General features: G+C 34.2%; 1 protein-coding gene and 1 long non-coding RNA gene across 7 annotated transcripts in view; one reads left to right on the top strand and one right to left on the bottom strand.

Moving 5' to 3' along the window:
- Fic (FIC domain protein adenylyltransferase) overlaps positions 1-24,266 on the bottom strand; it is a 119,542-nt gene that overhangs the window by 47,649 nt on the left and 47,627 nt on the right. For all 6 annotated transcript variants that reach the window (XM_069828340.1, XM_069828339.1, XM_069828341.1 and 3 more), the window contains exon 2: positions 18,278-18,654. In XM_069828340.1, the coding sequence (XP_069684441.1) occupies positions 18,278-18,610 (333 nt within the window). In that variant the 5' untranslated portion in view covers positions 18,611-18,654. The remainder of the gene's footprint in view (positions 1-18,277; positions 18,655-24,266) is intronic.
- The window catches only part of LOC138701456 (uncharacterized), a 158,015-nt gene that overhangs the window by 124,091 nt on the left and 9,658 nt on the right, over positions 1-24,266 (top strand). The window contains exon 2 of the long non-coding RNA XR_011332582.1: positions 24,052-24,208. This is a non-coding gene — a long non-coding RNA (uncharacterized lncRNA). The remainder of the gene's footprint in view (positions 1-24,051; positions 24,209-24,266) is intronic.

Here is a 24,266-nt window from a genome sequence, read left to right as displayed (position 1 = left end):
ATAATTCATTATCTTCTTTGGTAGCCTATTCTCTGCCATTCTGTCAACATGATCTTTCCATTTTGTTTTATTTTCTTCTACCATGTCGTGTACTGAGAAAATATTTAAATCTGATCTTATTGTTTCATTTTTTATTTTATCGGCTTTAGTGCATCTTCTTACGTATCTCATAAATTTCATCTCTGCTGATTGTATACGTGATTCTTCTTTTTTTGTTATTGTCCATGATTCAGAGCCATATATAAGAGTAGGTACAGCCATAACTTTATAAAATTTCATTTGAGTTTCTTTTCTCGCTTTTCTTCCTAAAGTTCTTCCAATTGTTCCACATATCATCTGAAATCTATTAACTTTCTTCTCAATATCTTTCTCATAATTAAAACTAATATCACATCCTAGATAATTGAAGTGGGATACTTGTTCTAAAATGTTTCATTTACTATTATCTTAGATCTAACAGGATTTTTCCCTTTAAAAGCCATTATCTTTGTTTTGTTTGCAGATATAGTTAGATTGTAAAATATTGCGTTTTGGCTTAATCTATACACTGCTCTTTGTAGGTTATCTTCTGTTTCCTGGATAATTATTTGATCATCAGCGTATAGTAAAGTATTTAAAGGTGTGTTAGATTCTATTTTAATCGCAGTCTGTATTTCATCTTTCCACTTCAAAACTAGATCGTCAATATATAAATTAAACAGAGTGGGTGATAAACTGCACCCTTGTCGAACACCTAAATTTGTTAAAATTGCTTCTGACACTTTAAAACCTGAGCTAATAACTATTTTGGTATTTACATATAAACTCTTAACGGCACTAATAAGGTGCTTAGGAAAGCCTCTTATTTCCAGTATTTTCCATAAAAGGGGTCTTTTCACTTTATCGAAAGCTTTTTCATAGTCAATGAATGCTAAGTGGGTTTCCAAACCAAACTCTCGACGTTTTTCAATAATCTGCCTCATTATAAATATATTATCACTAGATGAGCGTCCTTTTCTAAAGCCTGATTGTTCCTCTGATATTACTACATCAGCAATAGCTTGTAATCTTTGATTAAGAATTTTTCCATAGATTTTATATCCTGCATCTAATAAGGTTATTCCTCTATAGTTTCCTGTGTCATTTCTATTACCTTTCTTCAATAGGGAAATAACTTTGGCTGTATTCCATTCCATGGGCACTGAACAATTTTTCCAACACATGTTCAGAAAATGAAGGAAACAGAATTTTAATATCATTCCACCATATTTAATTAGTTCAGCATTAATTCCGTCCAATCCAGTAGCTTTTCTATTTTTTGTTACTTTTAAAGCCGCTTCTAATTCTTTTATGTCTATTTGATCTATAGAACTACTGTCACTTTCTACATAATAATTCTCTTCACAGTTTTCATCATACCATAAGTTTCTGTAGTGTTGTATCCATTGGTGTTCTGTAATAATGTTAATACTTGCAGTATCTTTCTCTGCTTTATTCATATGTTTCATAAGTTTAAAGGCTACGTTCTGTCTTCCGTGGATGTCATGTTCAATGCTAGCAATAAATCTTTCCCAAGATTCACTATGAGATCTTTTTATCAAATTTTTTGTTTTATTTCTTTTTTGTTTATATATTTCCCAAGCTTCATCCGTTCGTGTTTGTAAGTACGATTTATAAGCATCCTGCTTTTCTTTAATACTATTAGCTATTTCTGTGTTCCATATTTTCAGACCCCTTTTCCGATTTGATGTTTTACTTTTTCCAAGTACCTCATTAGCTATTTTCAATATTGCTGATTTTAACCTACTCCATTCTTCTTCAATATTGTCTTTAGTTTCAACCATTTGCAGTTCACGTATGAGTCTTTGTTGGTATAAGTTCCTTATACTCTCTTCCTGTAGAAGATGCACCTTAAATTTAAAATTCTAATTTTGAAGTTTCGTTGAACATTTTTGTTTCTTCCATCTTGCCCATATTTCAACCTTTGAAGTAACTAAAAAGTGATCGGAACTTATATCATTGCCTCTAAATACGTGGGTTTCTCGAATTTGGGAAGACATTTTCTTATTGGCTATTACATAATCAATTATTGAGCGTGAGCCCCTTGCATTCCAAGTATATTTATTTATGTCTTTCTTTCGAAAAAAGGTGTTGGTAATTTTAAGCTGATTAAAAGTAGCAAAATCTCGTAGTGTTTTACCATTTTCATTTAAGGTAATTTCACCAAATGCTCCCACTATATTTACTATTGGTACATTTCCTACTCGGGCATTCAAGTCTCCTAATATTAACATGTGATCAGTTTTATTGTATTTATTCACTTGTTTTTGTAATTCTTCATAAAATATTTCAGTATCTTCACGTCTTCCTTCCTCAGGTGCGTATACCCCTATGACACATAAATGTCCTCTATCGATTTTAAATCTAACAATCACTATTCTTTCATTTATGTAGACATAAGATTCTATCTTTCTTTTCCATTTTTCATCTATTAGGATACCTACTCCACCCACTGCTCGTTGTGTTTGTTCAACTCCACTGTAGATCAAAGTATAGTTCTTTAAGTCTTTTGTTCCTCTCAATTTCTTCTTAGTTTCTGTTATAACGGCAATATTGATATTTCGTTGTTTCAAGTTTTCTATGTTACATGTGGAATGAAATAGAAGGTGGACGAGGGCCTTGTGAAATTGTTTCATGTATCTTTCATCACCTTGAAAAGTATTTCAGAAGCAGTGAAGAGTGTAAGGCTCTTAAGTGACACATGTGAAGGACAAAATAAGAACCAGTATGTAGCTGCAGTATTCATTTATGCTGTAATGGTGTTACCAAAAGAAACTATTAACCAAAAGTTTCTTGTGTCTCGCCATAGTCAGATGGAGTGCGATTTGATGCATGCCAGAATGAAACTGCGTCAAAAAATGTACCAGTTTACTTGCCATATGAATGGATGACGATTGCTAGAACAGCCAATCGTACAGAATCGAAGTATCAAATTTACCAAAATAAAGATATCAAGTTTGTTTACTGGAAAGCATTAGCAACGTTAGTGATGATGAATAGAAATAAGTTACATCTGATGAGGGCAACAAAATAAATACAGATTACAATGAATACAATGGAGAAATGTCTGAAACCATTGCACATTGAGAAGAGGACAAATTCTACATTGAAGCAGAAGCATTTACGAAAAATTTGCAATTCAGGTGACGTTGCTAATGACTGTCAAGATTTCTTTCAGAACTTATTAAGTGATTCTGTTCTTGAAAATGATGAAACAGTGGTGCCAGATATTAATGATGACAAGGATGAATATTTTCTTTAAATGAGTAAGACTACAGTTTACCAAGTATTTGACAATAATATCTGCCTCTATTTGTTTGTAAAGAGAAATCAGTGTGTGCAGATCCATTTGTAATGAAAATTAAGACCAGTTCTGAAGAGGATTTCCGCAGTATCAATGTCTTACCACGGAGAGGTCGATGGTTTATAATGAATACCATGGAGGAAGGTCTTAAACCATTGCAACAATTTCTGCATTGAAGATGAACGAGAAATTTGCTATTCAGGTAACGTTGCTAATGACGTCAAGATTTATTTCAGAATTTATTACGTGATTCTGCTCTTGAAAATGATGAAACAGTGGTGTCAGATATCAATGACGACGAAGATGAAGATTTTCTTTAAATGAGTAAGACTATAGTTTACCAAGTATTTGAAAATAATATCTGCCTCTATTTGTTTGTAAACAGATCTCAGTGTGTGATAAAATACACTATTACATTCTATATATATATTTTTTAAATTTTGTTCAGAACTAGTACATTTTTTTTTTGTCAGAATTAAAGTTTTTAAATAATCAATCAGCTTAGGATAACAAGCATTGATAAAATTGAATACATTTACTGTAGTTGACATTTATTTGTGTTTATCTGAAGTGAATGAAGTATGGTTCATTATTTCAATGTTATTCTTTCATATATTGACAATTCCATACGTGGCTATCTTATTATTTAAAAAAAAAAAGTCATCAAAATTTATGTTAACTGATAGTGCAAAACATTTGTAGCTAATACATTATTTAAATTATTAATGTCAAAATTTTATAGTGAAATAAATAAGTAACCAAATAAAAACCCTGATTTGATGTGTAGCTTCAAAGTTTAACTTGTGAATACTGAAAATGTATGATTTTGGAGATAGCCACGTTTGGAACCAAGCCATCGATATGGAAGGAGGAATATAATTGAAATTTAGTTTTGAGTTTAGTTACAGCAAGAGACCTTAGCTCAAGTTGATTCTTCAGAGAGTCCTCTATATTGTTTGTATTGACTTTTGAACTAAATCTCGAAACAAATAGAGATTTAGTTTTCATTCTCTCAGGGGTCATTTCAATGTTACTCGTAGCCAATGTTCCAACTTTCGGTTCTCTTTTTTTTCGAGACACTAATTGAAAACCTTCAGATTCATTAGCAAAAGTTGAATCATTAGCCTGATTCAGTTCAAGATTATTATGTCTAACTGTAACAAGAGGGGTTGTAGACGCAGACTTCATTGTTGCTGACACATCAGAATTACAAGAATGTGAGTTGTCAGCAGCTTTGTTCTCTGACACTACCTTACTGTATGACTTCTTAATAATGGGGTCATTAGATTGAACAGAATGTTGACAATTAGTAGAATTAATTTTATTAGAATTTAAAGGGCAGCCACTCTTAGATAATAATTCAGACAAACAAATTGTTCTTTAAGAACAAAATTATCGTTTTTCAGCTCGTTCATCAGGGGCGTATTTTGCGGACTACCGGCGGTAGCCCAAGGAAATTACAAAAGAAAAAGTTTATAATATAACATAATGTAATAATTTTGTATTATTAGTTTTACCATAGTAATTAAAATTAAAGTAATTGTTAGATTTATATGTGCTCTCTGCTCTCGAAAAGAAACAAGTTGTCAAGGCGGCATCGCTGGAGAAACTGCTTGCTACGTGAGGTAGCCTGTGACCGTTTCGCGCACGCTGTCCTTCGCACAACTGCCCGTCCCCCCCGCTCCCTACTGTTTCTATCGTGCAGTGTAGGCCGTGAGTTGCCGCTCTCGTGATCGGTTTCTTCTCAGGCGCGAAGCAACAATACGCTTAGTACGCTAGCTCTGAATGTGATTATGTTCTTGCAGTGCATTATTTTAAATCTGTGATTCGTTCGAGTGTCTAAGAGTTATATTAATTGTGAATTATTAAGTTTTTAATTTCCCAATTAAGTGATATTGTGAAAAATATGGCAGAACAAGTTTCTGGAGAAGTTTGTGTTGAAAATGACTGTGTAATAAAAGGTTTATTAAAAGTGCCTTTTAACCGTCGTACATAACAACGAGAAAGTTGAAATTGTGAAAATGGAAAGACCAACTCCCGAGTTAAATTTGTCCATGGATGTAAAAGAAAAACAGCGTGAGTACGCACGCCATTTCACTTCAACATCATATGGTAAGTGGAATTGGTTGTGTGGTACTTCTAAACTGTCTAAACTATTTTGCTGGCCATGTTTGTTATTTAGCCGCGAAACTAATGTGTGGTCAAAAGAGGGGTTTTCTAATATGAACTCCCTTCGAACGGCAGTCCTAGAATACGACAAATCAAAAGCTCATATTTGTAGTAGCATGAACTTTGCAAACTTTGGAAAGACAAGAATTGATTTACAGCTAGATAAGCAAAAAGCTCTCACATCAACCAACACAATGCTCTTGTGAAAAAAAAATCGGGAGATTTTACTGCGTCTTATTAATGCAGTCTGCTTTCTAGGAAAACAAGAATTTGCTTTTCGGGGTCATAACGAGAGTGTGAAATCAGACAATATACGAAATTATATTGAATATTTAAGTTCCTTAAGTGAATTTGACCATTTACTGGCCAATCATCTTGAAAGTTCAACAGTATTTCGTGGTACTTCTCCCACAATTCAGAATGACTTAATATTTGCTATAAGTGGGGTTATGATAAAGAAAATAAAACCTTTTGTGGCCATTGTTGTTGATGAAACAAGTTACTGCTCTAATCAGAGTCAATTGTCCACTGTTTTAAGATACGTCGACAGTACTGCCAATGTTTAAGAACGGTTTATAGGATTCACAAATGTCAGTTCGGACAAAACTGCTCCTGCTTTGTTTCAGCATGTGGAAGGTGTTACAGCAGAATACAATGTCGGCAATAAGTTAATTGCACAGACATACGATGGTGCTTCAGTTATGGGAAATAGTAATGGCTTGAAAACAAAAGTTCAAGAAAAATATCCTCAAGCACTATTTGTCCATTGTTACAGCCATGTTCTCAATTTAGTTTTGCAACAAACTACTTCATCCATTCCAGAATGCCGCATTTTTTTCAAAACACTGTCGGGTTTAGCTGCATTTTTCTCATCATCTCCTAAAAGATCAGAAAACTCAAGGAATTTATGAACAAGAAACTCCCAAAAGTAGCACCAACTAGATTGAATTTTACATCTCGGCTTGTAAATACAGTAAAGGAATACAGAGAAAAACGGACTGCTTTCTTTAAAAATATCATTTGTAATGACTCTAAAGAAAACTGGGATGATGCTGTAATTGTGCAGGCTCAAGGATATTAGAATTTTTTCACACAGTTTCAGAACATATTGCTTCTTGAAGTCTATGCTAGAGCGTTCGCACATACAGATGTGCTCTACAATATTCTTCAGACAAAAAGTCTAGACATAGCATACTACTTGCAATACTTGCAAGAGGTATCAAAGTTAAAAAAATACTATATCTGAGTTCAGACGTAGTGGGTTTCCGTCCATATGGAGTAATATGGAAAATGAAAATTCTTCAGCCAATACAATGGAACCACCATTAAAGCAAAGAAAAGGAGATGATGAATTGAAATACAGGCAGCTGTACTACAGCATAATAGATCGTATGCACATGGAAATTACTGACAGATTTTCTGATTATGGACAGCTTCAGTTCACACATCTTCCAGATTCTCAAAAATTTTCTGCTTATAGAGAAAACTTCCCGAATGAGGCACTAAACAAATTATTTCAGTCCTATAACAGTCACTTTGATCAAATACGTTTGAAAAATGAATTAAGTGTAATATATTCAGCAGAAATCTTTGATTTTTCGAACAAACCTATCCATGAAATATTATCTGCCATATATGAAAACCAGCTGAACCAAGTTATTCCTGAAGTCCTTAAATTGGCAACATTAATTGTGACAATACCAGCTAAGTCAGCATCGGTAGAAAGAACATTTTCTGCGTTGAAGAGAATAAAATCCTATTGTAGATCAACTCGTACACAAGAACGTTTATCCAGCTTGGCACTGATGTCCATTGAAAAGTCATTTCTACAGAAACTTTGCAAGTGGCCCACCTGTAATTTCAATGACGAAGTCATCAACGTATTTTCGTCCCAATCAAGACGTCTGGAATTCACATAAATATGTAAGGAATTTTATTATAGGGATTTTAAAATATATTTTGTGTAATAATAGGGTCAGTGGTAGCCCAAACCCTTTAACCAGTATTCGCCACTGTTGTTCATATCTTTCTGCAGATTCTTTACATAAGCCAAAATATCACTCACCATGTGCATTAGCAAGACACTATTAAGTCTTACTGTTTCAATTTGCACTGCAAGACCATCGTATGACAATGGAAAGTTCAGAAGAACCAATTCACAGGTAGGTGAGATCACCTCCCCAGGTTCAATGGATCGCACTGGTGTGTTGTCTTCTTGCGAAGATTTTAAAACACTTACATATTCCCAGCACTTGTAAGAAGAACTTCCACTTTGTATGAAAATATCAAATTCTGCTTCGCCAATATTAAGGCAATCGAGATGAAATCGATGACCACAGAGTCTCGCACATTTAAGAAATTTTTGTCTTCTGAAGAAGGCCGAATTACATATCATACAGGTATCTTTGCTTGGCGCCATAGTAATACAAGCAACAAGGTACTGACTATGCTACATAATTCAGACAGCTACTCACTAGCACAACCGTTCAGCATGATGGCTGACGACCAAATAATAATGATAATAATAATAATAATAATAATAATAATAATAATAATAATAATAATAATCATAATAATAATATTAATAATAATTATTTATTTATTTTATTTTATTATGTATTGATATTTATGTGCTGGATAACAGCCTTAGGCCAATAAAAGTCCAGCACAGTGATACAATTAATACAATAAAATTAACAACTATGGTACAAATTAAATAATTGAGATAACAACAAAATGAAGAACATAGATTGCAATGATTAATTTACAAGAATTAATACTATTATATTTTATGGAAAGGAGTTGATTCTTGCAAAAGTATTACCAATTTGTGTAGAAAGATTATGCAAATAATATTAGCAAAGACATTGTCATGTTCTAATACTTCTATACATTGAATGGATTGAAAACATCTACATGTATGTTAGCATTTTTAATACATCTGGAGACCGGCCAGAAAGATTTAGAATTTCTAATATAGAAGAGTTTGTGATGTCTCATGTCCTTCATAGGAATACGAAGGCTGACACTGTTTAAGAAAGATTGACAATTAATGCCACCTTTAAGGACCTTACATAAGAATAAATAATCGAATTATGACTTCTAGCATACAAGCTTCGACATTTAAAGTGCTCGCATTTTTTACCATAGTTATACCCCGAGTTATTAGGCAGAAATCTGTACGAACATAATGATATAAATTTCCTTTGAATATTTTCCAGTTTTGCTGAATCAGTACTTGTAATATAGTTCCAAACTACAGATGCACATTCGAGTTTCGATCTCACTAATGTATAGTATATTATTAAAAGAGAGTCTGATGTTGAAAAAGAATAAGTAATTGACCAAATTATTCCTAACATTCTTATTGGACGGTTATAAATATAATCAATGTGGTTGTGAAAATATAATTTGTCAATTAATACACCGAGGTCTCTAATTTTATTGGATTATTTTACGACGCTGTATCAACATCTAGGTTATTTAGCGTCTGAATGAAATGAAAGTGATAATGCCAGTGAAATGAGTCCGGGGTCCAGCACTGAAAGTTATCCAGCATTTGGTCGTATTGGGTTGAGGGAAAACCCCGGAAAAAACCTCAATCAGGTAACTTGCCCCGACCGGGATTCGAACCCGGGCCACCTGGTTTCGCAGCCAGACGTGCTGACCGTTACTCCACAGGTGTGGACGAGATCTCTAATACAATCTTTTCTGTTAATTAATACTTTCTAGACTATAGTTATATTTTAGTGTAGATGTTTTCCTTGAAAATGATATTACGTAAGTTTTGGATTGATTAATCATCATCTCGTTATCAACTGATCAATTGGTAATTATTGAATTAATGTCATCCTGAAGAAATTGACAGTCAGCATTACTTTCGATTTTTCGAAAAGTTTTAAGATCGTCAGCGAATAACAGATAGTCAAAACTTATTATTTTGCAATTGTTGTCAATGAAGATTAAAAATAGAAAAGGTCCTAAAGTTGAGCCCTGGGGCACACCACAAATAATATTAAATGGATCAGAGAGAGTATTCGAAATTCGAAATTTGTACACTTGATTGTCTATCGTGTAAACAATTTTAAAAACAGTTTATGTAGCTTACCGATAGTCCTAAATTACCTAATTTAGACAATAGAATAGAGTGTGGAACTCCATCAAACGCCTTACTGAAATCAAAATATATTGCATCTATTTGGCCCTGGGATTCAACAACTGGTACTATCTGATTCAAATAAGAGACTAGGTTAGTTGCAGTAGAATTGGATTTAGTAAATCTATGTTGTGCAGAATTTAATTTATTTTTAACAAAAAAGGAAATATGTTTGTGGATTAAAGCTTCAAAAATTTTTGAGAAATTATTTAAAATAGATATAGGTCTGTAGTTACTAATTACATTCCTTTTGCCATTTTTAAAGACAGGAATAACTGCTGCTTGTTTCCAGTATGATGGAAATACCTCAGTTTTCAATCTTAAGTTAAGTATGTGAACTAATAAAGGTGTAAGAATTTCAGAACAGCCTTTTATTATAAAATTTGGAATACCATCAGTGCCCACTGATTTAGTCGGTTTTAATTTTTTTAACTGATTTCCTTACATCATCATGTGTTACTATAGGTATAGATAGACAGTCTGTACAAATGTTTTCATTGTTTTGTACCTAAGATTAAGGTTTTTCTGAACTGAATTGAAATGGTTAGCAAATGCATTGACAATATACCGTAAGGTGTTTAGGCCTATCTTTAATAATTAATTCATATGGGTGGCTATCGGTTTTACGAAATGATTCAACATATTTCCAAAATTTCTTAGGTTCATTTTTTAAATTTTCATCGATTTCTTAAGCCAAATTAATTTATTTATCAGTTTCAACTTTAGATTTTACTTGTTTTCTATAAACTTAATTAGAAAAAGTTTGGTAACAGACATCAGTATTATTATTATTACTACTACTATTACTATTATTATTATTATTATTTATTTATTTTTTATTTATTTATTATTATTATTATTATTATTATTATTATTATTATTATTATTATTATTATTATTGATTCATATTTTCGTAACATTTATATATTTTTATAGCATCCACTAAGTACAAAATAAAATTTAAAATCATATAGAGCTCACGGAACCCTGGCAACATACTTTGAGAAACACTGCTCTATGGTAATTCAGCAGTTGTCCAGACTGAACGAAAAGTGACCTAGTGTGTACATACCAACGAGTTAGAAAGAGAAGACTATAGAGTGGCCATGTTGTCCTGTACAGAGCTCTTTGCGGTGCCACCACGAAACACGGCAGATCTGAACTAAGCGCCCACCTTTGTAAAAATTTATCTGCTTACAATGTTGTATAACGGAGGTAACAACTACAAAAAAACAAAGAAAAACCATGCCTGTTGTGTGTGCTGCATATAACTGCATTGTCAAAAGGAAAAAGACAACTGATATATCATATTTCATGTAAATTTTATGAAGTTAAGTCCATAGTTTTGTTAATTAGCATCATTTTTTTTTCATGCATAAATGTGTAATAACACCTGGCATAAACAAAATAACAAAATAAATGGTTCACTCGTAATGTACTTAAACTAAATACGGATAAAACCACTACAATTCCGTTTCAGACCCAGTGAAAAACAAATAGCAATACAATATTAAAATTGTATTTCGACACCGGCATCCTTTATTTCTGCTCCTTCTGGCCTTACTGCTTATAGAAGAAGACGATGAGCTGTAGCTTATAAAAAGTAGGCCTATCGATTAATCAAATAAATGGTTCACTAGTAATAAAGTTAAACTAAATACGGATAAAAACGCTACAATTCCGTTTCAAACCCAGTAATAGCAATCAAATATTAAAATTGTATTTCGACACTCGCATCCAAAATAACGCAAAACTCTGGGGTAAGTCGTATTGTTGTTAGTATTTTGACTGGAAGGACATGAAAGAACATAACTGAGCACCCACGTGCAATAATGGGGTACGTATGAATATATTTCGTAACTACTTACCCCATTATTGTACGTGGGTGCTCAATTATACACTAATAATTATCTATGGCGCCACAGCCCTTAAAAGGCTCAGACAGACCAGCCGGCTGTTGGCCTCACGTTCACATTTCGATAATAATTATACTTTACTGTAAAAAAAAAAAAAAAAAAAAAAAAGAAAAAAAAAAAAAACTGAAAGCGTGTTTGGTCATGTTTTACCCACATTACAAGCTTGGAGTTAGGACCTACTTTCATTCTATATCTTATGGTATAATAAATAGTTTTGCAACGTGTAGAGACTGGGAAAACAATTTAATAAAATCATCCGTATCATACTCGTTCATTTTATAGGCAATCTTGCAGGTCGCATTTAAAAGAACCTAGGAATATTAACATTTTCTTCAGTATATTTGCTAGGACTTCTTGTCATACTACATGACATTTTTGCTTAGGTTATTCTTTTAAGCATTCCTTCTAGGAATAGCTCAAGTGTTTTAAATTTAGCGTACATAAGTTTAGATTAAGTTCCTAGCACGTATTTGACGAAATACTAGGTTTTTCCACTTCAGTTAACTGATTTATGCAAACGAAATTTTGACAGCTGACGATTCTAATGTCACTTATCGCCACGCCCACTTTGTTTTGAACGCATAAGTTCATGGCGGACGGTCGTTCAATTTACTTCAAACATGGCAGCACAATGACCACTCTATATCTTTCTCTTTCTAACTCGCCAACAGAAGTAATAGCGATAGTGGTAATCGTGATTAGAGTCTCCAGTATTATAAGGCCCAATTGTATAAAACTCCCTGACTAAAGATCAACTTTGATCGAAGATCGAAAAGTGAACCGAGTTCAGACACCTCTTCTATTGTATACAACTTTTCTGCGATCAAATTGCCTTGGTTCAAATGCAATCTAAGTTCGCGTGAAAAGGATTTGGCAACATCGCATAAACAGGTGAAATCAACGAGTTAGAAAGAGAAGACTATAGAGTGGCCATGTTGTCCTGTACAGCGCTCTTTGCGGTGCCACCGCGAAACACGGCAGATCTGAGCTAAGCGCCCACCTTTGTAAAAATTCGTCTACTTGCAATGTTGTATAACGGAGATAAGAAGCACAAAAAAACGAAGAAAAAACATGCCTGTTGTGTGTGCTGCATATAACTGCAATGTCAAACGGAAAAAGACAACTGATATATCATATTTAATGTAAATTTTATGAAGTTAAGTCCATAGTTTTGTTAATTAGCAGCATTCTTTTTTCATGCATAAATGTGTAACAATGCCCGGCATAAACAAAATAAATGGTTCACTGGTAATGTACTTAAACTAAATATGGATAAAACCAATACAATTCCATTTCAGATCCAGTGAAAAGCAAATAGCAATACAATATTAAAACTGTATTTCGACACCGGCATCCTTTATTTCTGCTCCTTCTGTCCTTACTGCTTATACAAAAAGACGATGTGCTGTAGCTTATAAGAAGTAGGCCTATTTCGAAGACAAACGATTAATCAAATAAATGGTTCACTAGTAATAAAGTTAAACTAAATACGGATAAAACCGCTACAATTCCGTTTCAAACCTAGTAATAGCAATGAAATATTAAAATTGTATTTCGACACTCGCACCCAAAATAACGCAAAACTCTGGGGTAGATCGTATTGTTGTTAGTATTTTGACTGGAAGGACATGAAGGAACATAATTGAACACCCACGTGCAATAATGGGGTACGTATGAATATATTTCGTAACTACTTACCCCATTATTGTACGTGGGTGCTCAATTATACACTAATAATTATCTGTGGTGCCACAGCCCTTGAAAGGCTCAGACAGACCAGCCGGCTGTTGGCCTCACGTTCACATTTCGATAATAATTATACTTTACTGTAACAAAAAAACTGAAAGCATGTTTTGTCATGTTTCACCCACGTTACAAGCTTGGAGGAAAAGGTTGTTTACTACAGATAGGGCCTACTTTCATTCTATATCTTATGGTATAGTAAATAGTTTTGCAACGTGTAGAGACTGGGAAAACAATTTAATAAAATCATCCGAATCATACTCGTTCTTTTTATAGGCAATCTTGCAGGTTGCATTTAAAAGAACCTAGGAATATTAACATTTTCTTGAGTATATTTGCTAGGACTTCTTGTCATACTACATGACATTTTTGCTTAGGTTATTCTTTTAAGCATTCCTTCTAGGAATAGATCAAGTGTTTTAAATTTAGCGTACATAAGTTCAGATTAAGTTCCTAGCACGTATTTGACGAAATACTAGGTTTTTCCACTTCAGTTTAACTGATTTATGCAAACGAAATTAAGACAGCTGACGATTCTAATGTCAGTTATCACCATGCCCACTTTGTTTTGGGCGCATAAGTTCATTACCGACGGTCGTTCAATTTTCTTCAAACATGGCGGCGCAATGACCACTCTATATCTTTCTCTTTCTAACTCGTTGGGTGAAATATGTGATGCACGGACAATGTTGTACAGGTTTGTTCAGTGTTGCCAATCTAGCGACTTTAACTCTTTTTCAACAACAATTTCTTTTAATTTTCACATTGCTTAAATAGGGATTTAGCGACCTTTTTAGCACCCCATAGTGACAAAATTTAATCTTTCTTTGTTGATAATAAGAAATCTAGCGAATTTACAACTACTTTTTGGCGACTTTCCGTACACTCTGTTGGAGAAACTGGTTTGTGTTGTGCAATGTAAATAATGGCGGACAATAAGAAGAAGGTTATCATGTTTGATACTGCTAAACATAATAAAGCTTTATAAAACGACAATTTTCGTTTAGTAATACAGTTAATTGAAAATTTATTAATGTACCTATCATATCCATTAATCATATCCATGAATATTGTGTCTTCCTAACCATTGTGTTGTTCCGCCAACATGTGCAGTGGCACTGTCGTGCATTAGAAGGAATTCAGGACCAATTTCTTCAGCAATGGGAAACACTACAGGCTGCAATATCTCTTGAATATAACGATTTACTCCTAGTATTCCTTCAACTAAAACAAGGTCAGTCTTCATGTATGCCATTATTCCTCCCCATATCATGATAGAACCTCCTGTACATATCTTAGTCTTTCTGCTTGACCTGATTGTCTCCATATGCGTATTCTTCTGGAATCTGGATGTAGACCGAAGCGTGATTCATCAGTAAAGAGAACCTGATCCCATTGATCATCTGTTGAATCTTCATGTTGCTGACACCGCAAAACACGAGGTTCTCGATTTCCACGTCGAATAGCTGGACACCTCAATGGGTGACAGACATTAAGACCTCTCTCGTGCAATCTGTTCCTAATGGTCTGGGTTGATACAACCACATTCCCAACATTCTGTGAAGCACTTCTTAACATGCTTGCAGTTGAAGTACTTTCTCTCAAGGCTCTTAGGCACAGAAATCTTGTCTTGTGCGGCAGTTGTAATTCTCGGTTTACCTGGATGTTGTTCTTCTGGATTACCAAATTCACGATATCAATTCCACATTCTGGATATTACACCTCTTCCAGTATTCAGAGCCCTCACTACGTTAGCTTATGTTCCACCATTTTCAATTATACCAATTGCTCTAAACATGTCATCGCGGCTTAAATGACGACATTGAGCATTCATTTCTACTATTTTTTAATGTTTTACACTGTTGAAGTTACCCGAATTCTTTGTTACAAATGAACTAATCAACCTATCTAACATACTAAAATAATGTAATAATGTAAAAAAACAAAACACTGGTTGTTATGGTGTCTGGTGCATAGATAAATGAATAACTCACTTATGTGTGTCCAATGCTTAGTACTTAATTGGGTTTGGAAAGAATTTTATTCATAAAATCATCTGTTCCTTAGACAATTTTGATATGTGTAGTACTCTCAGTGAAGCAAGTTGTGAAGCAAGTTCGAACTTGCTAAAAAAAAAAATAAACTATCAAATTCGTACCCCAATGCACTATACTCTGCTTTACAGCTAATTCTAGCTCTGATAATGGTAAACCTAAACTTGCAGTCAAAAGAATCTCCTCCTTTAGAATTTGCTTTACAGTCATATGCAGCACAGTATTTCACCATCATAATGGTAAAACTAAAGACATTTAAATTTCGCCTAAACATTCATTTACTATGTGAATTAGAAAGATCTTAAGCTGGAAAAATCAATAAAGGAGAATGTCAAGGATGCAGCCTTTCATCAACACTTTTCAATATATACTTAAATGAAATAATAAAAAAATGGGAACAAGAAATCCAAGGTATTAAAGTAAGCTGAAATTAAAAATTCAAAATGCTCCTATTTGCAGATGACCAAGTGACAATATCGGATAATGAATACAAATTACAAATAGCAGCACATAAATTGAATAAAGTCATACAAGATTATGAGATAACAATTTCAACTGAAAAAACAAACATGATGCCATTCATAGGCCAAGAGCCAGTAAGAAGTAAAATAGTTATCAATAAGAAAATCATTGAGCAAACTATCTTATTTAACTATTTAGGATGTTCAATTTTTTAGACCGATATCCAAAAAAGCAACTATTTGAGAGAGATTGTTCTAAAAATAATATTTTTAAACAAAATTTTCAAGGAGTACTAGAGTGAAATTTTATAACACTTCAGCACTTCCAATGTTAATATATGGCAGTGAGATATGGACTCTAAAAACATCTGATGAATCGAGAATTAGAATGGCTGAAATTAAGTTTATGAGAAAACTTGCGCAATATATTTTGTTAGATCACAAGACTAATGAAGAAATTTTAAATGAACTAAAAGTTACATCAGTGCTGGATACAATACAAAAATAACTGGTTTGAACACATCCAATGGATGCATGGATGCCACAAGATCGTCTTCCAAGGATAATGAAAAATTACCAACCTAGGAGAACAAGACATCAGGAACGACCATTGAAACGACTACTGGACAACTGAGACCAGAACGGATCAACCATTTGAAAAGTGTTATAATGATGATAATGATGATGACGATGATGATTAGAAATATGTGTGTGTGCGTGCGTGTGTGTGCTTCAGGTGTACCAACACTACCGAAGTATCACATCATGTTTCTTGCAGCATTCGTATACAGGGGTTGTATATTCAGTTATAATGTTGAGATCACTGGGTTATCAGAAGAAAAATAAAAATAAACGTGCAAATTCGAAATGAGGCAGAGGAACAAGTGGACAGCTTCATACACTTGGAATGTACGGTACTATAAGTAGTAACATGAGCTCCTGGAAGTCAAAAGGTGGATAGCAATGGTAAAGAAAACTTTTAATAAAAAAAGGAGCATCTTCTGTGGACCTCTGGAAAAAGAAATAACAAAGAGACTAATGAAGTGTGGGCTGCGGCATTGTATGGAGCAGAAACATGAGCATTACGACGAAGTGAAGAGAAGTGACTGGACAGCATTTGAAATGTAGATATGGCAAAGAATGGAGCATGTAAAATGGACAGATAGAATAAGAAATGAGGTTGTTCAAGGAAGAGTGGGCGAAGAAAGAATAATGCTGAAAATGATCAGTAAGAGAAAAATAAATTGGGTGCGTCATTGGCTAAGAAGAAACTGCCTACTGAAGGATGCACTGAAAATAAAGGTGAACAGGAGAAAAGTTGGTAGGAAAAGATATCAGATGATAGACTCTTCCTTTGACACATATTACTGAGTTGTATTGCCTCATAATAGATATACATATCAGCCAGAACCAAAGTTTTATGTCTGTTATGGATGTAATTACGCAAATAAAATATGCTTGAGAACTTTGTTTTTATATTCACAATATTACAATACACCACTGTAACAAAATTTGCATGTATTCACAGACATACGTCAGCTACTTAACCAACAAAATTTGGGAACTCTATATTAGGGTGTTTGTAAGCAATGACTTTGGAGCAAAATGAGAAAGCGGCTAGGGTGATGGAACATCACTCTGAGATAAATAGGAGAAAGTACAGGCAAACTGTGCTGACGATAAGATGTGTAACAAAATGTTTATATATGTACAAAATGAAATTATTTTCGAACTCAAGGCATGGTTTCCATATAAATAAGATACTTTCTTTTTTACTTCAGAACCATTATTCCCTAGTGTAATCAATCAAGTCAGTATGCCCAATTATTTTGGTTTGAAAATGTCTTATAACATTAATAGGAATGTTTACGATAAAATAATAAATTTAATCAAATGTATGGAACCATTAAATGATCTTAAACATACTCGTTCTGAAAAGAAACAAATGTTATAAAGTCATGATTGGTACTACTTGATCTCACAGCTCTGAATGTTGGAATCTAACAAAACACAAGAAACAGAAAATTGCAGTAGCAGAAATGAAATATCTACAATGAGTCGCAGGAGACATCTAACTGGACCAGAAATGAAATGATATTTGGCAAAAATTTAAAATAATATGTGAAAAAATTAATTAAATAACGATATAAGAGGTGTCAGCATTTAGAATAGTTCAGAATAGATCATTAAGATATAATCATTTCAGTTAATATTTAACATCTAAAGTATTCACAGCTGTAACTAAATAAGAGTACCAGTATGTCAAAATTTGCAGCAAAAAAGAAATGTTTTGATACGCAATAAAACTACTTTAACATAGGAAGCAAAATAAATTAAAACAAAATGTCAATTTGTGAAACCAAATCGGCAAATATTTAATATTTCTAAAAAGCAAGTAAAAATATTTCATAGATCTGGTACGAAATGACTCTTACCTGAAAATATGCTTCTTTCTTGGCCCGACGGAAAGAAGAACTCGAATCTGGTATAGAAGATAATTTATCACGTTTATCATCAATCCTGTGCAAAGTACTCCTATCCATCTCTTCTACAATTTGGGCAGTCCTCTCCCGGTTTGCAAGAGCAGCTTCATGCCCAGGAGAATATGTCAGTGCTTGAAAATACAGCTGATCAGCCATTACCACATCATTTTGTGTTTCCTCGAGAAATTCTCCATAGTGATTTAGAATGTCTGGATGTTTTGGGGCAAGTGCAGAAGCATGTTGGAATAACTTTAATGCTTTGTCATGTTTACCAGCTTTCTTCATTTCGAGGGCTACATACAATGAATTCAGTGCCTCTGATTCTGAAACTAATGAAGAAGGAAGTAATTTAGCATTGAATATTATGCAGTATTTTCTGAGAGACAATTATTTAGATAATTTCCTTTCTAACTAAACAAACTATTCAGAGATAATTATATACTGAATTGCAAAATAATAATAATAATAATAATAATAATAATAATAATAATAATAATAATAATAATAATAATAATAATAATAATAATAAATAAAGTCTCATGCAATTTCAAGTTTAAACATAATTTTCAATGGAACAACACAGGTTTATCATTGGTAAGCATGGTTAGTTGTTTTAATGGATACATTAGCTAGTGGTTGAAAGCCTTGTCCCTTCTTTTCTTCACTTTCTCACCAAAAAATACGTATTTTTTCACGAAGAGAGGTGTTTTCACATAGAACACGAGCGTCACACTTTGCCAGATCTTTTATTGCTTTATTGTTTCCCTTCATTTTTTAAATGAATAACATCTTTTGCAAATGGTGTTTTTTTTATTTCATCAGTTGGGATGATATTTCTGAGACCTGAATACATTATCAGTCCTGTTAAACTGATTGATGACGGAAACAGCCTGTTACAACACTGCTGTCACAGGTGCACTCTACATCACAGTGCAAGATACTGTGAGACAGTTCCTAGATGCTCAGAACTACTCCAAAAGACCTGGACCTGGTAGAAAAAGGAAGACTTCAGCCCAAAATGACCAGTTTCTCTTCGGCCAGGTATTAAAGAATTGCCATACCATAGCAGTTGAAGTTAGGAATAGATTGCAGCATGTGCAAGGTGTTAATATGAGCAAGAGAATCAATCATAAACACCTTCAGGTGGGTGCAACACAACGACGACAATCTGCTACAGGACCAGAAGTGATCCACAGCTCTGAGCTGCAAGTCTTCAGTTTTGTCGTCAGCATGCTCAAATTGACTGTGCAGCAATGGAGCAGTGTGTTGTTCTCTGAAGAGTCCAGGTTCTCTCTTAAATTTCCAGATGGTAGGGAAAGAGTATGGAGAGCAATATGCGGGTCCATATGCTCCGAAAGAATGTCATTCTGTGGAGGCTCGGTAATGGTGTGGGCCAGCATGTCCATGGTAATTTGTATTGAGTTGATGTTTATCGAAAACAGTAACCTCAATGCTCATAGTTACAAAGACGAAAACCTCAATGGCCATTTCACTATTGGAGATCAATTCATAATCATGCACGGCAATGCTTGTCCATATATTGCAGTACCTTGTCACCTTGGGGATTATTCAGCTTGACTGGCCAGCATGAAGCTCCAATTTAAATCCTACAACATCCCTGGGATAGGTTGGTTGGCAAAAATCAAAATAATGGCTGAGGAAATGGTGGTTGTAATTAAGGCCAGAATCGCCGCGGTCTCATGCTTAACATTCGGCAGGTCTTTGAACTTTAATTGTATTATTGTTTTCAATTTCTTGTGTCTCCACTCCAATCACTCGCCTCAATTTCAATGTTGCAATCAATATAAAATGACACCTGCTTATCTGATCCACGTGGACTAAAACCGAGATTGTAATGTCTTGTGCTGAGGACGAACATTAAGGTATGTGATTAAAAATTCTTATTAAGAGTTAAGAATGTCAACATACTTGTATATGAAATAATAATAATAATAATAATAGTAATAGCCATTTAACAATATAAGAAACTAGTGCTTATTCTTATTGAGGAAGTAGACGTGACGTGACATGACGCTTAGAGTGAAACCTATACAGAGCAACAACTGGTCGGCAAAATTATGTTTTAAAAGCACACTGCAGGTTATTGTATGATGCTGGCATGTTAAGTATGAGGCTGCGGCGATAGATACTCAGCGTTTTTTTTTCTGTTGTTAGTTTGACTTCATATTCTCTTAGTGCACAAATATCCACATGGAAAGTAAATGAAAATGTTCTACAAAAAGTGTAGATTTTTTACTTATGACAGCCACGGTCTTAAAATTAGTGTAAATGATGCGACATTATTTGTTACAAATTCATGTACCTGTAATCTTTAAATTGAGTATGACTGCAGTAACGTTATTGCTAGGATTACTTAGTACTTTACACTGAAACATGACTTTCAGTGATCTATTAAGTGATCGGTTTTTTCATTGCCTATTGGTGTATTACAGTATAATGATAGAGAGGAGCAGTGGAACAAAACCAAAAAAACTCCTAGAAAACCGACATCAAAGCAGCTATCTCCATCAGATCTCATACAATGTGGCTAGAATCAAACTCCAGTCGCTAGATGACAATCCATTGATTGTATGATCTGAGGCTCTCTCGGTATTGGTTCGCTAATATGTTTTGAAGAAGCTAAATATCAAAACCATACATAAACCACAGAGTAAAATCCGGAGTCATCTACGTCAGATTAAAGACAGTCAGGGCCTAAGGACACCAGGGATTTACAAGATTCCATGTGAGTGTGGCGAAGTATACATAGGGCAGATTGGCCACACAATAGAAGACAGAATCAAAGAGCATAAGAGGAACCTGAGGCTCTATAACCCGGAAAAATCTGCAGTGGCGCAACACAGCATAGAAAAGGAGCATAAAATACTATTTGACCACACCAAGGTCATTAACAAATCAAGCCACTACTGGGAATGTACAATCAAGGAGGCCATAGAGATTAAGCTGGAGAAAAACAACTTTAACAGGGATGGTGGACTACAGCTCAGTCAGGCATGGACACCGGCCTTGGACCAGCTTAGGCCCTCTTACAATCAAGGTCACGAAGATCACGGACCGAGGACAGCAACCGATTCCAACCGGCGGAACAGGACTCGCCGCCTCGCCAAACTTCACACAAGAATCCCGGGAGGGGTGGAGCTTATGAGGAATGATAATTCCTGGCCCTGGATTGGCTGATCCGCCAACCAATTCCATATCACCTGAGACAGCCTAACATCTATATAATCCAGACACAACTTCCCTGAAGATGGCTGCAGAGAGTGCAGTTGAAAGCTTGGAACATTCCAAAATTTTAACTCGGCTGATATCCCGCGAAAACATATTAGCGAATCCATTGATTGACTGGCAGAGATAGTATAAGTAGACTTGATAAAAATATCAACTTCCATATACTGTGCTATTTATAAGATGCGAAACATCTTGCTCCACCCATAAAATATGGGGTAAAACTTTCTGTTGAAGAAACTAACTTATTCTTAGTCTTCTTTAACATGAAAGAGATGTTCACCGGTCCAGGTATTTGCACACGTAAATAATGATCTGGGTATTCAACTAGATGGATGTATCTGATATACTTCCTATCTAAAGATGCCATTCAAAAATGAACAAGAATAAAGTACCTCAGGAAAAGTAACAGTTTCTATGTACACATTTTAAATATATTTAAAATCGTCCATTAGGTCCTGAGGTTTTTTTTACAATACAGTTCAATTTCCAATTGTGACGTAATTTTCCAACAAAACAAAAAAAACAAAATTTTATATTTAGTTCAATTAAATTATAGTTTTAATATTTTTAATTGCTATTACTTTAATTAGTTTATCATTTCAATGGGTAGACTGCAATTAATTCATTTTATTCTTTTGTTGTAAACTGTTCCTTAGGCGACAATGAAACTCATAGAAAGGTATTATCAACATTCCAAAATAACACTTAAAAAGAAAATAAAAGAAAAGAGAAAGGAAAAAAGAAAGGCACCAATCCTGCGCCTCCACCCTTGTCCTTCAGAAGAAATGCACCCACACTAACTTATTACTTTTAATTTTGTGCTGATGGTATCCTACTAAGAGAGTACTGCCAGAACTACGCAAGTGCAGTCCATCAATATAAAGCCACTGAACACAAAGTCCATTAAGACTTATCGTTTATTAAAAAAAAGTTTGACAGAAATTTCGTACCAAATTCTGTGAGTGAGGCAAACTCAGACTCCGAGGTATGTTTACAATATTATTGTGTGCACGCACACACACAAACAGATTATATAGAGGTATAGATGCTAAGCATTGTTAGCCTGTTTTATACACATAACATATTACACATTACTTAAAAATACAATGAAATCCTTTACTGACGGACGTGCATCATTCTTTCTGATGTCTACCATTAGGATATAGTAAATATTTGTTAGGAACTAAGTAATAAATAAAAATGTTATGTATTTTTTATATAAGGGTGCTGTAGAAAAACTATCAAAGCACCAAGAACACTGTCAACAGAAACGTGATTGGGAACCTCTGTCTTGCAACATATGTAATTCAAATATTTGTCTCAGTAAATGCAAGAACTTCAACTTGACAAAGCAGCACAGTGACCTATTTGCTTAAGATTATGTGCATATGGCTTGTGTATATAATATAATCGTGTATACAAAATGATGTTACACAGACCAGGAGTGAGTTCAGTGGTCCAAAGTGATAGTTGCCTGATATACTTATGGTCAGAAATACGTCATGTGAGCAATAGAGGCGCTAGCATCTAGAATGTTCAGGCATGATTTAAGGATACATTTTTAAACAAATTGCTTTGGCAATGCATGCCCAAAATTACGCACACACATCGCCAGGCAAAGTTGTCAGAGGTACGTTAATTGTGTTGGGCTTGATGCAATGCTGCACACAGTAGATATTTCTTTGAAAATGTAACAGATTTTAATTACATTGATAGTTATGGAATTAAATTGTATTGGACATGGCTGCCTTTACCTCTCACATTAAGTATGCACTTAAAAACAATCTTATTCTCTGTAACAGAAGTGCATTTATGAATATCTTAGTGTCATAGGAACAAAAACACTAAACAAAACTCTGCTGACATCTACTGTTCACATGACACGTTTCTGACCAAAAGTACGGTATATTAAGCAAATTGTCTGGGAGGGGGGGAATGCTGGGGAAGACACATTATGAATCAACCCAACAGAGAGAAGGAAAGAAAATTGAGGATTGGAACGTGGAATGTAAGGACTCTTCTGCAAGCAGGTAAGTTAGAAAACTTGAAGAAGAAATGAGAAGAAACAAAGTGGATGTGATGGGAAATCAGAAGTGAGATGAGAAAATAGTGGTGAGTTGGTGAGTGATGAATTTAGGTTGTTTTATTCAAATGGTGAGCACAAAGGAATTCATGGTGTTAGTGTATTGCTGGGACCATGTGTGAAATGTGCTGAAAGTATGTGTGGCTGTAAACTAAAGCCACGTGTTCATTGCTATGTACATATCACAAAAATCAATGAAACAAAACAAAATTATGCCTTCTTTGATGTAGCTTTTTTGGAGAATTACCTAAATATTAGCCTACTTAAATCTATCGTAGACCTAACCTAACATGCTGATCATTTTTTTATTCATATAGCCCTAAATGTTGGTATCATGCATGAATTTTATGATATAACAATTTTTAGAAGCATTATGTTATTGTTGTTATTGCAGCTTGGCTTTGCTACAGTTAGGAAAGTGCTAAATTCACAGAAGGGGACCCCACTTGTGACACCAGGAAAACATAGACTACGTAAATGTCCAGTGACTGATGCTGTTGATTTTACGAAGGATGCAATTGCGAGATTTATTTATGACAAGTTACATAAAGGTAGGGAAGTTACAGGAATTATTGTGTTGATTTATGCAATGTAATTCTGATATTAGTC

The sequence above is a fragment of the Periplaneta americana genome, chromosome 6 (assembly GCF_040183065.1).
Source record: "Periplaneta americana isolate PAMFEO1 chromosome 6, P.americana_PAMFEO1_priV1, whole genome shotgun sequence".
Taxonomy (NCBI): Eukaryota; Metazoa; Arthropoda; class Insecta; order Blattodea; family Blattidae; genus Periplaneta; species Periplaneta americana.
The sequence above is the reverse complement of the archived record's forward strand: the minus strand, read 5'-3'. Positions and strand labels throughout refer to the sequence as shown.